Source organism: Dendrobates tinctorius, unplaced genomic scaffold (assembly GCF_039654945.1).
Source record: "Dendrobates tinctorius isolate UK_male_01 unplaced genomic scaffold, ASM3965494v1 ptg000120l, whole genome shotgun sequence".
NCBI lineage: Eukaryota > Metazoa > Chordata > Amphibia > Anura > Dendrobatidae > Dendrobates > Dendrobates tinctorius.
Window position 1 is genome coordinate 41,098,262 of NW_027361788.1, and position 14,149 is coordinate 41,112,410.

At 44.4% G+C, this 14,149-nt stretch overlaps 1 protein-coding gene across 1 annotated transcript; it reads right to left on the minus strand.

Moving 5' to 3' along the window:
- Window positions 1-256: 256 nt before the first annotated feature.
- On the minus strand, window positions 257-14,149 carry FAM50A (family with sequence similarity 50 member A). The gene is made up of 13 exons (XM_073541231.1): window positions 13,871-14,149; window positions 12,932-13,016; window positions 12,371-12,470; window positions 11,935-12,077; window positions 7,678-7,754; window positions 6,724-6,790; window positions 6,581-6,642; window positions 2,440-2,516; window positions 2,131-2,185; window positions 1,719-1,767; window positions 882-952; window positions 594-704; window positions 257-412 (listed from the first exon to the last, which is right to left on the minus strand). Exons 1-13 carry the CDS (start codon window positions 13,979-13,981, stop codon window positions 404-406), a joined length of 1,017 nt encoding a protein of 338 aa, XP_073397332.1. The 5' UTR covers window positions 13,982-14,149; the 3' UTR covers window positions 257-403.

Here is a 14,149-nt window from a genome sequence, read left to right on the forward strand (position 1 = left end):
CCAGAGCTGCATTCACTATTCTGCTGGTGCAGTCACTCTGTACATACATTACTGATCCTGAGTTACATCCTGTATTATACCCCAGAGCTGCACTCACTAATCTGCTGGTGCAGTCACTGTGAACATACATTATTGGTCCTCATATAACGTATGGGAGCAGTTGGACACAATTTTCCTGGTGTAAGGGTGACATTTCCCAGAATACACATCAGCACGTTCTGTGCAGACAGCGACCAAGCAAAGAAAACACGGTACACAGGGAGGACACAGCCATTTATTTATTCTGTGCCCCGTACATACATAAAAAACACAGTAATTACAATATATACATGAAGACATAAGAACAAACACTTCTGTCCGATCAGGCGCTTCTCAGATGCGAAGAGATCATCCCCAGGAGCGATCATCGGATCTGAAAGGGGTAGAAGAGAACATGAGAGTCCAACACATTCACCATATGAGACCTAGTTCCAGCAATCCCCAACATAAGGATGTCTGCTAGATTTTATCTAAGCTCTCTGCTTGCCTTCATTGAATAGAAGCCTAATCTGATCATGTGCAGCTGACGGGTCGGCCCCTAGATCTGTGCTTACCGTGTACTTATCCCACTTCTTCTCCGGATCGTAGGGCTCCCACCTGCTTGCTGGGAAGATGTGTTTGTTTTTCTCATACCAGCTGCGGAGGACGACTTTCCCAGCATGAGACTGAGGACGGAAAACAAGAAAGTAGATCAAGCGGGCGTCCGGGGCTCTGCGATGCAGGTATAAACAATGAGGGGGCCTAAAACCTAAAAGCAGACGGAAGGTCCCTCCCTTCTCAGAGATCTAACCAAACCCCAGCCAAAGTGATAGCGCATCCCCCTCTAGTACAGCAGTTCTTACCTCATCCTTCTCCACGGTGGCGTCACTCAGCAGGCGGACATCTTCATGCACATCGAAGTTAAACAGGGGCCCTGGAAAAGAATCGAAACACATTACATGTGGACACGATGAAGATGGGAGCAACAATTATGATGGAAAACAAGAAGACATTGGACATAGCAATCAATCAGGGACCCCCCACAATCATAAGACAGTGCCCTGAGCTCCCTGTAGTGAATGTAAGGGTGGTTTCACATTAGCGCTTTTTAAGCGCACGCACGGCCGGGGGTAGCTCCGCCCCCGAGCCGGCTCTCTGCCCGGCGTGCCCGCCCCTTGCTTGTAGCGCCGCCTCCTAGCGCACAGCGGCGCCTGCGATCGGCGCACCCTATCTTTAGCATAGGGTGCGCAGAACGTGCGCAGGCTGTGCGCTAGTTGCGCTTTGACCTGCGCAGTTTTGACGGTGCGCTGTGCGCGCCAAAATCAAACTTTTCGGATTTTGGCGCGCACGGCGCACCGTCAAAAGTGCGCAGCGCAGGTCAAAGCGCAACTAGCGCACGGCCTGCGCACCCTATGCTAAAGATAGGGTGCGCCGATCGCAGGCGCCGCTGTGCGCTAGGAGGCGGCGCTACAAGCAAGGGGCGGGCACGCCGGGCAGAGAGCCGGCTCGGGGGCGGAGCTACCCCCGGCCATGCGTGCGCTTAAAAAGCGCTAATGTGAAACCACCCTAAGGCTACTGCCAACCCTCTGCCTGCGACATGCATGCTGCTGCGCTGAGCATAGTCTGCCGCCTCTCCTGTGCCTCCAACCTGTCTCGGTGGTGGGAGAGGATAGTAACACAGAGTATAACTTGTTACTTACCACTTTTACCTCTTGCCTTGGTCACAATAAAATCATAAAAGCTGTGATGCTGGAAAATAAAAGAGCAGTGAGATATAGAAATGGCAATAGCGCAGGCAGCTCTGTGGAGGTCTGTGAACAGCAAGTGGTTAATAAGTCCTGCACATAAGGATAGGGCTGTAAGGCTATGTGCACATGGAGTTTTTAGAGCTGAAACGGTGCGCCTCAAAAACTCAGCAAAAAGGCTCAGTGTGTACATAGGCTAATGGACATTGGGTGTAAGCAGCAAACCAATATTTTTATACTGATGGGAAGTGAAATGCTAAAGACTCTGCCGCTGTGAGACATTATAACGATCAGTGCCGCGGTCACAATATCTGGCGTAGAAGTGCAGAGCGTTGCACCAGGCAGCGTCAATATTGAGTGCTCTCACGTGTGGGATGATCAAGTCTTCTTTAATGTACATGAGCTGCTCCACTCCTGCCGACCTGTAAGATAAGAGCCGAGTGTTACTAATGGTCTCCGGCATTAGACTCCGATCTCTGGGTCTCCAGCTGTTGAGACCACAATACCCAGCATGCCCTGAAAGCCACAGTCTGGTGAGAAATGTTGGGACTTGTTTTTCAACATCTGAACAGTCTTAGGCTGAAGATCACTGGTCTGATCTTGCCGGCCTGTGTCTGCTCCTCCACAGACAATGCTGGGATCCATAAACAGCAGCCTGAAAACTGTTGACGCTCACCTGAGCTCGCTGAAGTCCTTACGCAAAATCTCCAGGGCTTTCTGCAGAAACTGCTGCATGGTATTTCCCTTCTTCATCTGAAATAAATAAATAAAAAAGCGCATAAGTGTCCCAGTAATAATGCTGCAAGCCGATAATGCACTTTTATGTTCCAGCTTCATATCATTCTAAAGTTCCTTCCTTGCTGTTATTGAATGGGAACATTCTTGGCAATATCCATAGGCTGAAACCAGTATAGACCCGAAGCTTCTGACAACTTGTACTTGCTACATCAGTATCACACTAGTACATTTTACCTGCACTGACACTAACAAAATCAGGAGTTTTGTGCTGCCCACAACAGCTATTCATATATCAAAGTCACAGTATATAGCTGGGATATATCATCATTTAACGATTTATGATGGTCTGACCCTTTAATTGCGCCCCAGCCTTATGACTATGCAGGTAACCAGGCCCATTGATTTTAATGGATCTGTGCTCAATTCCCCACACAGCGGGTGACTAAATTTCACTAAATGACGTCACCGCCGGTCACTGACCCTGCGCTCGCAGCAGTTCATTCATCAGTGGTTCTCAGCCTGGACAGTCGCATCTTGGCACAGCCCAGGCTGAAAACGGATTTATCTGCAGACATGGATTACGTCGTGGAACAGATCGTCAGACAGGTGAGGGATATTGTTATATTACAGGAGACGAGGGATTCAATGGAATTAGGCGTTAGGTAAGAATAACATGTTATTTTTAAATAAAAACTGTGTTTTGCTTTTATTTAAAATAAACTTTATTCTGGCTGCGTATTTACAATATAACTATAGGATTAATAATGGATAGGTGTCTTATAGATGTCACCAGACAATACAAAGGTGACATCAACCCCACTTGCCACCGCCACAGGGCAAGAGTGAAGAGCCGGCCGAGGTGCCAGAATTGGCGTGTCTAATACATGTGCCTTTTCAGTGAGGCTGTGAGCTGCTATTTTTAGGCCGCGTGAGGGGCCAATATCCATAGCCCCTTAGAAGTCTGAGAATACCAGCCCCCAACTGCCTGCTTTAGCTTGGTTGGTTTTCAAAAATGGGGGAACCTTACTCCAAATTTTTCAACTTATTTAAATAATTAAAAATATGTTGAGGGGACCCTCTTGATAACCAGCTATGCTAAAGCCGACAGCTGAGGGTGCAGCCCAGAGTTGTCAGTTTTGCATGGCTGGTTATCAAAAATACAGGGGAATCCACACAGATTTTTTTTTTTTTTTTAAATATTTCCATCAGCCTCTGCTCTTGCTGTTATTAGCAGCAGCAGGTGGGATTACTACTCCCATCAACCTACGCCTGCTGCTGCTAAAAACGGCAAGAGCAGACGGCTGATGGAATAAGTAGTCCCATCAGCCAATGCCAGTGACCGGAGCTCCCGTCACAGCTGCGGGCTCACGCAGTCATTTGACAGCGTGTAAACTGTAGTTCTCTGACTGGCGATAATGATTTTACCGCCGATCAGAAAGTGTTTGCCGTGCGGTCATGCACATGACAGCGTGGCAAACACTGGATGTTTGGGCCCCCCATTCAAGTAAATGGGGTCCGTGTGCGGGTACTGTTCTGGTACCCAAAACAAACTTTTTTTTTTTTTTTTAACCGTGCAGCAGAACCCAACAGTCTCTGAAAACCAACAAAGAAATAATCATTAAACCTGCTGACAAGAGTTGTGTAATAGTCATAATGAACACATCAGACTATATGAAGGAAGCAAATAGACAACTTATGGACATGCGCTACTACAGAAAATTGGAGTCGGCTCCTACACAGGACTATTACAAGGAAATAAACAAGTTGGTATCTTGTCTGCCTGACGGGTCCATAAGAGGCAATGACTTGAAACCAGAAAGTCCAAGAATAAGGACATTCTGCATGCTTCCAAAAATCCACAAATCTGGAAATCCAGGGAGGCCGATTATTTAATGTGTGGGCACCCTTACTGGGCAGGTATCAGGATGGGTAGAGAGTGTTCTTAAACCCCTGGTAAAGGATACACTTAGCTACATTCAGGACACAACTGACCTATTGAATAAACTAGCAGCAATAGATTCTCGACCAGAAGGAACCATCCTGGCCACCATGGATGTGGAATCTGTGTACTCTAATATCCCACACCAGGATGGATTAAATGCCTGCAAATTCTTCATGGAAAACACCGGGAATGATGCGGATTCTGTGGTGAAACTCACAAAATTCATCCTCACCCACAATTATTTTGAATTTGACAAGATCTATTTACAGGAGACTGGCACAGCTATGGGAAGTAAAATGGCTCTACAGTATGCAAATCTTTTCATGGCCAAGCTTGAAAGTGACTTTTTATCCTCATGTCCCATCAGGCCTCTGGCCTACTACCGCTATATTGATGATATTTTAAATCATCTGGATGGAGTCTGAGCAACAGCTAAAGGCGTTCCACGAACAGTTTAATCAATTTCATCCCACCATCAACTTAACACTCAACTACTCAGCACTGAAATTAACTTTTTAGACACCATCATTAAGCTAAAGAACAATGGAATAGAGACATCCCTGTATCAGAAGCCAATCGACCGACCAACATACCATAAATGGGACAGTTTCCATCCAAAACACAAACTATTATCTACAGCCAAGCCATCAGATACAATCGTATATGTTCCAACCCCATGGATAGAGAAACACCTTGGTCGCCTCGGAAAGACCTTTTTGAATCAGGGCTACCATCCAAGAACAATTGAAAACCAAATTACAAGAGCCTCCAGAATATCAAGGAATCACCTGCTACATTACAAAGCTAAAGATGAAAATAACCGGGTGCCTCCAGTGGTCACCTACAATCCAAATCTGGAGGTGCTAAGGGGAGCTGCATGGAAATTACAACCTTTACTACAAAAAGATGCCCGATTACAATCCATATTTCCAGACGCCCCACTGGTGTTTTAGGCAGCCCCCAAATTTAAGATGCATCATTGTCAGAAGCTCCCTGTCCTCCCCAACAGCTGCAGGAACCTTTCCTTGCAACCAGACAAAAAAAATGTAAAACCTGTCCATTTATAATGACCACGGACAAGATAAAGATCCCCAACTCACATCAGGACTACAAGATCCCAGGTACGTTCAGTTGCATCACATCTAATGTGGTGTACCTAATTATTTGTACTAAATGTCCAACTGGGGGTCTGTATGTGGGGGAGACCGGGCAAAAACTGGTAACAAGGATGAATTCTCATTGCCACACAATAAGAGAAAAAAGAATGGATCTACTTGTGGCAAAACATTTTTGTATCCCCGGTCATAGCATGATGGACATTAAATTACTTGTATTAAAAGGTAACTTCAAATCTCAGAGACAGAAGAATCTGGGAGCATAAACTGATAAATATATGTGACATTTTCATTCCTGCACTGAGTGTGTCAAAGGTTGTCATGTCTTTTTACATCAATTAAGGAATTTGCTCTTCAGAACCTCTGGGGGCATCACACAACACAGAACCAGACCCCAATCAGAGGACCATAAAACACCCAGACTCCTCATCTATGAACTGTTCAAATATTTATGTTTTTCCCTCTCCCATAAAGACAATTCTGCTTCACATCACTTGTCTTATCTATTGCGTTATTTCTGTGCTGGGTTGTGTATACATATGTAATTCTTCAGATGTTGTATTAGTCAATGCCTGATGAAGAGACCTGAGTAGTCTGGAAAGCTTGCAATGTGTTACCATCTTTTCAGTTAGCCATTAAAAGGTATCAACCACTGAGGACTCTCAATTCTGAATATTTTTCCAGCAGAACCCAAACATCCAGGGGTTTCGCCCATCGATACGAACCACCCTTAAGAGGGGTTGCCTGAGTAGTGGACAAGCCCCTTATTTCCTATATCCCCCCCGCCCCATGTAAAAAAAACAGATATATTAAATTCTAGTGCTGGCGCCTGCTCTCATGGGGCTGGAAAACCCCAGGAGAGCAAGGGCAGACGTTGTTGGAACGCTGCCCACATCTTAAGCGCGTATAGCGGTTATTATTTTACTTTGGAGAAATATAGTGATTGAAAAGGGTTGTTAGAGTACTGGTCAGCCCCTTTAAAATCGGAAGCGGTCTCATTATCCGGGATGACTGGCTTTTACCTTCACTGTTCTGCGGTGTCCAGATCCATCCCAGTAGCTGAATGTAATCTCGATTTCCTCACCTGCAGAGAGAAGAGAACAGTCTGAATTTACGGTGTTCAATAAAATCACAAAATCCCATAGCGCATTGTGCTTGCACTCACTCTTAATCTTTTCCTGCTTGCGCTCCCACTCCTGTCTCAGCTCCTCTCGCAGTCGGTTCTCTTCCTCCTGGTGATGGAAAGGTGGGCTAGGAGCTTATGAGAGTGACATTAAAAACTACCACTCTAGATTTTCATGATGGCCACTAAGGGCTCAGTGCTGCCCTGGAACAGGTGCTATAACGGCTGGAATTAGAGAAATCTCAGATCCCACTCATTTAACTGACTGCCAGTGTCAAAAATTACTGAAAATCATATGGGGTTTTAAACTGGTCACCAGTTTTGTTGGTGACTTGTGCATACTTCAAGGTCCCTATGCATGCCTCTTTGGGCACTTAGAAAGGACAACAGCAGCCCGATATATAGTTATCCCATACAGGAATATTCCCACAATTGAAAGTTATCTCCTATCCTAAGGATGGAAGATAAGTCCCCAACAATCCCAAGTGCAAGGCCTGCAAAGCTCTGTCTGAATACTCAACCTCCGCTCCATTTATTGCCTACAATAGCCACTAATTTCTGACCGTCCCATAGTCAATGAATGGAGTGGAGGTCTAGTACGTGATTGAGACGTGGCTCTGCAGAATCCCCTTCTCAGGATTGCTAGGGGTCCAAGTGGTCACAACCACGGAGATCAGAAAGTGATTATGGGAACAATCCTTAAATAGGATGAAAAAATATGTAAGAGAAATACTAAAAAGGGAATATTTGATATAAAATACATTTTTCCTGCATTTATCGAGTCCTCGAACAGCCACTTAAATGGAAACAAAAACTTATGACTGGTAAAATTAAAGGTAAAAATAAGCCCAAAACGGTTGGTCATTAAGTGGTTAAGTCCGCCCAATTATAGGACTGCAGTATAATGAATTGAGGTTCTCTCACTACTGGATATTAACTTTCTGGAATATTGTGTCTGCACCGATACTCCTCACACAGGGCAGAGTCACCCCTCACCTCCCGATCCCTGTCTGGCAGGAAACTTGTGTCTACATCAGGATTCTTTCCCAGCTTCTTCTTCTTCTTGGGCAGATCTGGAAGGAATGGAAAATGGAGGACTGTGATAATACTGACAATAAAAGTTCCTTTTTTTTTTTAAACAGATATTTTTTATTGAAATTTTAAAACATAACATCACTTATTTCAAAGTACCCCACATTCCTTACCAAATTCCCTACCACCCCCCCCCATCCCGTTCCCTGGTCCAATGCTGTTATACCAAAATAGATACAAAGCATACATAAATAAGGCACACATCCTAAGGCGCATAGTATGGTAATGTACACATAAATTATATTCAGAGTACCATGAACATGTTACGATAACAAATTTACAGACGATAAACCTGGAATGTTCAACCATCCTGCCCAGATATTCCTCGTTTAAGATAAATGGCCTTTTCTCTGCACAATGTAAGGTTAAGCTTATTTACATATTTTTTCCGCGTGGGGACTTTATCCAAGATCCAGTGATACGCTATTAGTTTCCTAGCAATAAAGAGCATTCTAGCAACTGATATTTGTAGATGATTGCCATCCCTCACTTCCTCCACACATCCCAGTACACAGTGGGATCTCTGGGAATGTCCTGCTCAGTGGCTACATATATTAAGAACCATAATCCAAAATATCTGTATGCACGGACACGTCCAGAGCATATGTAGAATATCCGCATTGTCAAGCGCATATTTGGGACATTTTGAATCCGGTCTCAAACCCAAATCAAACCACCACTTTGGAGTTCTATAAACCCTGTAGAGGATGTATAGTTGGGACAGACGATTGTCCCTTAGTGAGCCCAACTTAGGGATCATTTGCATTATTGATTCCCATTGGTCTGCTGAAATCCCACCTACTTGTTGTTCCCACTTCACTAGCGCCGTTATCGGGTGACCTAATAGCACCTTTGAAAGGAGTTCCCCATACACAAAAATCAATCCTCTCGTGGATGTCAGCAGACCGAGCCTATTAATTACAGCATCATGATGTATAATAGGGTGCATGCGAGTCTGCATTGTATAAGCATGCCTCACCTCTAACTACTGGTAGAATGTAGAGTGTTGAAGTGGGAAATCTCTTTGCAGGTCATCGAATGATTTGAAGACAAGTTAGTAAAGAAGGCCCCCAAAACTCCCAGGATTCCCGGCACATCAGTAACAAGTGTCCCATTTTCACCACTGAGCCCAGGTATGAACGAGGACCCCTTTTGTGCTGACGTTATAACAGAGTAGGTGCCCCACACTTTCTGCATTTTCAAAGAATTGGGTCGATTGAAACACAAGTTTCTGCGCTGCCACGTCCAGAGACATTTTGGTCACTCGCAACTGAGCATCCTTAAGTCTCTGTTGTGCACTGGGAGTGACGTGTATTGAAAAAGTCCGTTCTGCATCTTCCAATTCCTGGAGCAAAAGTTTGGATTTCATTCTAGAACTAGATTTAATCTTTGAAATCTCACGTATGAACATACCACGCAAATATGCCTTCAGAGACTCCCAAACCACCAGACTAGAGGCAGAGTTCTCATTAAACCCAAGAAATTCCTGTAATTCAGACGTTAATGAATCAGTCTTGTCCACTATATAGATATTCAACATTCATAATTTTCAAATTACAGTTGGTTTGTGGTCCATAATAAAAAAAAAAAAAAAAAAAAAAAAAAAAAAAAAAACACACCTGTTTTTTTACTGGGAATTTCATCCCTCTAACATTCCAGCTAAGAATTTTAACGTCCCACATAATTGGTATTTTTAAGCTTAAACAACAATATCCAACTAATCTTAGCTAAATACATTTGGACATATGTGCACCTGTCAAAGGAATGATCAGCAAGTCATAGTCTCAGTGCACACAATATCCATAAGACCTATATCTCCCCATAGGATCAAAGATAAAAGCAACAAAATGTGACACACAATAAAAATAGGGATAAATCCTATTAATTGAACAGGACAAAAGTGGTTCTACACCATAATAAAGTAAATCCTATAGATAAAAGATGTAAAAGTGAGCCAAAAAGCAGAAAATATATAAAAATGTATATTTCTTTATTATTACATGTAGATTCAAAAAAAAATCTTATTCCCTCACAACGATAATCTTAAAATTAGCCACAAGATGGCACCACAAATCAGTATATAGTGAAACAATTCATAATGAGGGGAAAAAAAAAAAAAAAGTTGTTGGATCACACAGCTGAATAATGAAAAACAATTCTTCTTTATTTCACACCATATTAAAAACGTGTCGATATATCCACAAATTGATAAAAACAGAGTCACATTCTATAATTGTGGATATATCTACACATTTTTATGATGGTGTGAAATAAAGAAGAATTGTTTTTCATTATTCAGCGGTGTGATCCGACAACTTTTTTTCCCTCTCGTTGTGATCCGATGATCAGGCAGAATTTTTTGGATCACTGCTGGCAAACTCAAGGCTACCAAGCACATTGACACGGTGAGGCATTCCGTTTTTCCCTGCATTTTTTCTGTTTTAAACAATTCATAGCCTGAAGGTAAAAACCGAGCAACATAAAAAAAAATAGACAACGTGAATTTATGCAACAAAAGCATGTATAAATAAGTTAGTCCCTTATTTGCATTAAAGTGCATAAGGCTGCAATATAAAAGGTATTGCGCAAATAACAAACAAGTGTGCAAATAAGCAGTGAGGTTAAAGGCCCCGTCACACAGCGCGAGATCGCTGATTTTTGACGTCACAGTGATCTCGCCAGCGATATCCCTGTGTGTGGCATGCATCAGTGACCGGCCCCCCCGCCGGGTATCGCTGATCGTGCAGGATCGGCCTGGGCCATTTTTTTGATCGTTGCTCTCCTGCTGATCAGCAGCGGGAGCCAACAATCAGCGAGGCTCCCAGCGCTTTAAGCAGGCGCTGGGAGCTGGTATCCAAGGTAAATATCAGGTTACTAAGCGGCGCTCGTCACTTAGTTACCCGATGTGTACATTAGAAGCCTGCATGCTGGCAGCTCCCGGCGCGAACACGCAGGTCTCTAAGGTACACATCGGGTAACTAAGTGACGCGCGCCGCTTAGTAACCTGATATTTACCTTGGATACCAGCGTCCTCGCTGGTGCTGATCGCTGGTGAAGCTGTCTATTTGGCAGCTCACCAGTGATCATGCAGCAATGCATCAGACAAGGTCGTATCGTTGTCGGGATCGCTGGTGCATCTTTAAGAGTAACGGTACCCTAATACCCACAATGTGCTGTGGTGCCAGGCTTATTTGCACATTTGCTGATAAGTTTGCACAGTACTTTTTATTCAGTAGTTAAAAAGCACATTGTGGGCATTAGCTTTTTCACTGCTTATTTGCGCAATACCTTTTATATTGCAGCCTTATGCACTTTAATGCAAATAAGGGACTAACTTATTTATACATGCTTTTGTTTCATAAATTCACGTTGTCTATTCATTTTTATATGTTGCTTGGTTCTTACCTTCAGGCTACGAATAGTTTTACTACATACTGATTTGTGGCGCCATCTTGTGGCTAATTTTAGGCTCATCATTGTGAAGGAATAATATTTTTATATTGAATCTACATGCAATAATAAAGAAATATACATTTTTATATATTTTCTGCATTTTGGTTTATTTTTAAATCTATATCCTAAAGGTGCTTACCCGTGCTCCGTTACACCAGGACCCACGCCACGCAGCCCCAACGCGCGTTTTGCGTTCGATTCTTCAGAGTGCTGGGAAGAAGCGAACACGAATCACGCGATGGGGCTGTGTGGCGTGGGTCCTGGTATAACGGAGCACGGGAAAGCACCTTTAGGACATGGGGAGATATAGGTCTTATGGATATTGTGCGCACTGAGAATATGACTTGCTGATCATTCATTTTACGTATTCCCATCCTTAAATAGCACTGTGCACTTTACTATGTATTTGCCCGTTGTAACCAGGACACATTAGCCACCATCTACCTGATCCTGTTGCTTTATGTGTCTCTAGTACTGCTTTATGTATTCTCTTGATAAATGGATTAATGTTACCATATTTACTATGTTTTTAATAAATGTACACCTTTTCAACTAATTTTGGAACTAGTGCTCCACTTTTTCTTGTTTAACTATTGTGGCATCCAATAGATGGCAGATTATCAGATATTCTGGATTATCAGACACTATACCTATATTTATAGTATAGCAGCACAAGTGTCAGCTAGCTGGATCATTTACAGATCCTACCTTCTTTTTCGGACTCGTCCTCCTCCATGTCGTCTTCATCTTCTTCCTCGTCTTCCTCATCATCATCGACATTGAATGACAAGCTGGCGATTTTCCTCTTTTGTTCTTTCTTCCTCTCTCGCTCCCTCTGTTTCTCCAGCTTCCTATGTGGGAAGAGACAATCAGTCTACAGATCCCAGGTCACTCAGTGGAGCTCCACTGATGGGATTATAATCTCTGTACAGCGCTGTGGATTATGTCAGCACTACACAAATAATGCAATCACTCTAGAAACTGATCTGGAAGGCATCAGAAATATAATATTCCATGAATAGGGCAAGAAAGGTGCTGAATTATCAGACAATCCTTTACTCAGGCTCCTAGTTCACAGCATATTGCAGTTCTGTGTCAGATGCCGGACTACAGGAATTATCTGAGGTCCAGCCCTTCTACTTACAGCTGCAGATCTTTGAATTGCTCCTTTTTGGCCAGCTGCTTCTCCCGCTCTTTCACCAGGGCCTCCTGTTTAGCTTTCATGTCATTGAGGGTCACCAGACCTGTAGGACAGAAACAAGCCAAATGCGCCATGTTAAGAGCCTGACTGATCCCTACGTCTGCAAAACTCCTTTAATCCGGCATCCAAAGAAAATGACAGGTGCCGGATTAGAAGATATTATGTATAATCAGCGAGATCTGGAAGTAGAACTTGTAGCGTCTGGAATGACAGATTGAAGCAGGGGTCACAAGCCTGTGTGCACACGGCCGGCAGAGCATGCTTGGAGTTCTAGTTCGGCTGCAGCTGGAGACTAATGGCTTACTGATCTGCCCCTAGTCCTGCTCATTCCAACACTGCTGATTGCAGGATATAAACAGGTTTACAGCCTCCAAATCTCAGCAAGGTTTCCATTCACTGCCAGTAAGCGGCAAAATAGTCATCAGTAAGATGCCAGTAAACCAGCAGGGTGTTCGATCCTCCGGCCGCGGAGGACTAATCCTTGGAGCACTCGTCCACACTCACCCACGGTGCTGGACTTCAGCTCGGCCTCCACCGCGTCATAATGTGCAGAGAATTTCTTGTTAATATTTGCCTTCACCACGTTCTCCTGCAGACGAAAAAATAATGACGATTAAAGGTTTTACTCCTTGTTCTCCTCCCCCCATGATGGCCACAGCTCAGCTGTACCGCACCCCTCTGTGTATGATGGCGGCTTCTGCAACTTTCTAAGCCAGCAAAGTTTAAACTTTGCTTTATAAAACTTTGGATATGCCCAGACACGACCAGGTCCTGAGACCCCCATCAAATGCTCAACGGAAGGGGCAGCAGAGTACGGACTCAACAGGAAGTCTATGGCTCTGTCCACAGGGAGAGGACTTCTACCCCCTCTTCTGAGTGACTGGTGGGTGTTCAGGACCCGCGAACCTTTACTAAATAGTGTCTACAGCATATCCCTTTCAACAGTCTGCTTGCTGTCAGTGAATGACGACATTCTCTTATGTTCAGGAGGCATAAGCCCCCACAGCGCCATTTCCGAGGGGAGGAAATAATTGGTTACATGCAAATGAGATGGAATCAATTGTGCCAGACTCTCAGCTGTGAACAAGACGAAGGCTCCATTCACATCTGTAGTCGGAGGATGGACCGCCGTTACAGGACAGTCTGTTGTGACAGATCCGTCCCAGAGCCGCGGCTTCTTTATGAACAGCGCCAAGTATCCCGAAGCAATCAAGAAGGTTTCCATTCACTAACAGGAGACAGAGCTTGAACAAGAAAACCCCACAAAGGAGGGATTCAAAGTTGTAAGAGGAGATTTACACGATCTGGATGTGAAGGAGTCCGCTTCCATTCACAGGCAGCAAGCAGAGATAGTGAAAGGTGGAGAACGCGGAAGCATTGCTGTCTGGATGGCTCTGGAGCGCACGCAGGACCACAACCCCCAGTATCACCGGGCGCCATTACCTCCGCAATCTTCTGCTTCATCTGCTCCAGCTGCTCCCGCTGCTTCTCCCGCTTCTTCATGAGCTGCATGGCTCTGCCGGCCTCGCTGGCTGCCCCCTTGTACTGCGCCATGTCCGGACAGTACACCGACACTGCTGACCAGAAACCACAAGCAGCTGCTGCTGCGGTAAATGCTCCTTCCAGGTGTGATGTCAGTTCCGGGGGCGTGTCACACCGGGAGGGGGCGTGTCATACCGAGAGGGGGCGTGTTCTGCCTGCAAGGGCAGGAAGAGAAGCCTA

Excerpts from the sequence above, each read along its gene's own strand:
- FAM50A (XM_073541231.1), bottom strand. The coding sequence starts at position 13,981 with ATGGCGCAGTACAAGGGGGCAGCCAGCGAGGCCGGCAGAGCCATGCAG. Across the intron at positions 2,517-6,580 it reads GACACCGCAGAACAGTGAAG|ATGAAGAAGGGAAATACCAT; the intron begins GTAAAAGCCAGT and ends TATTTATTTCAG. Across the intron at positions 705-881 it reads CCACCGTGGAGAAGGATGAG|TCTCATGCTGGGAAAGTCGT; the intron begins GTAAGAACTGCT and ends TTCCGTCCTCAG.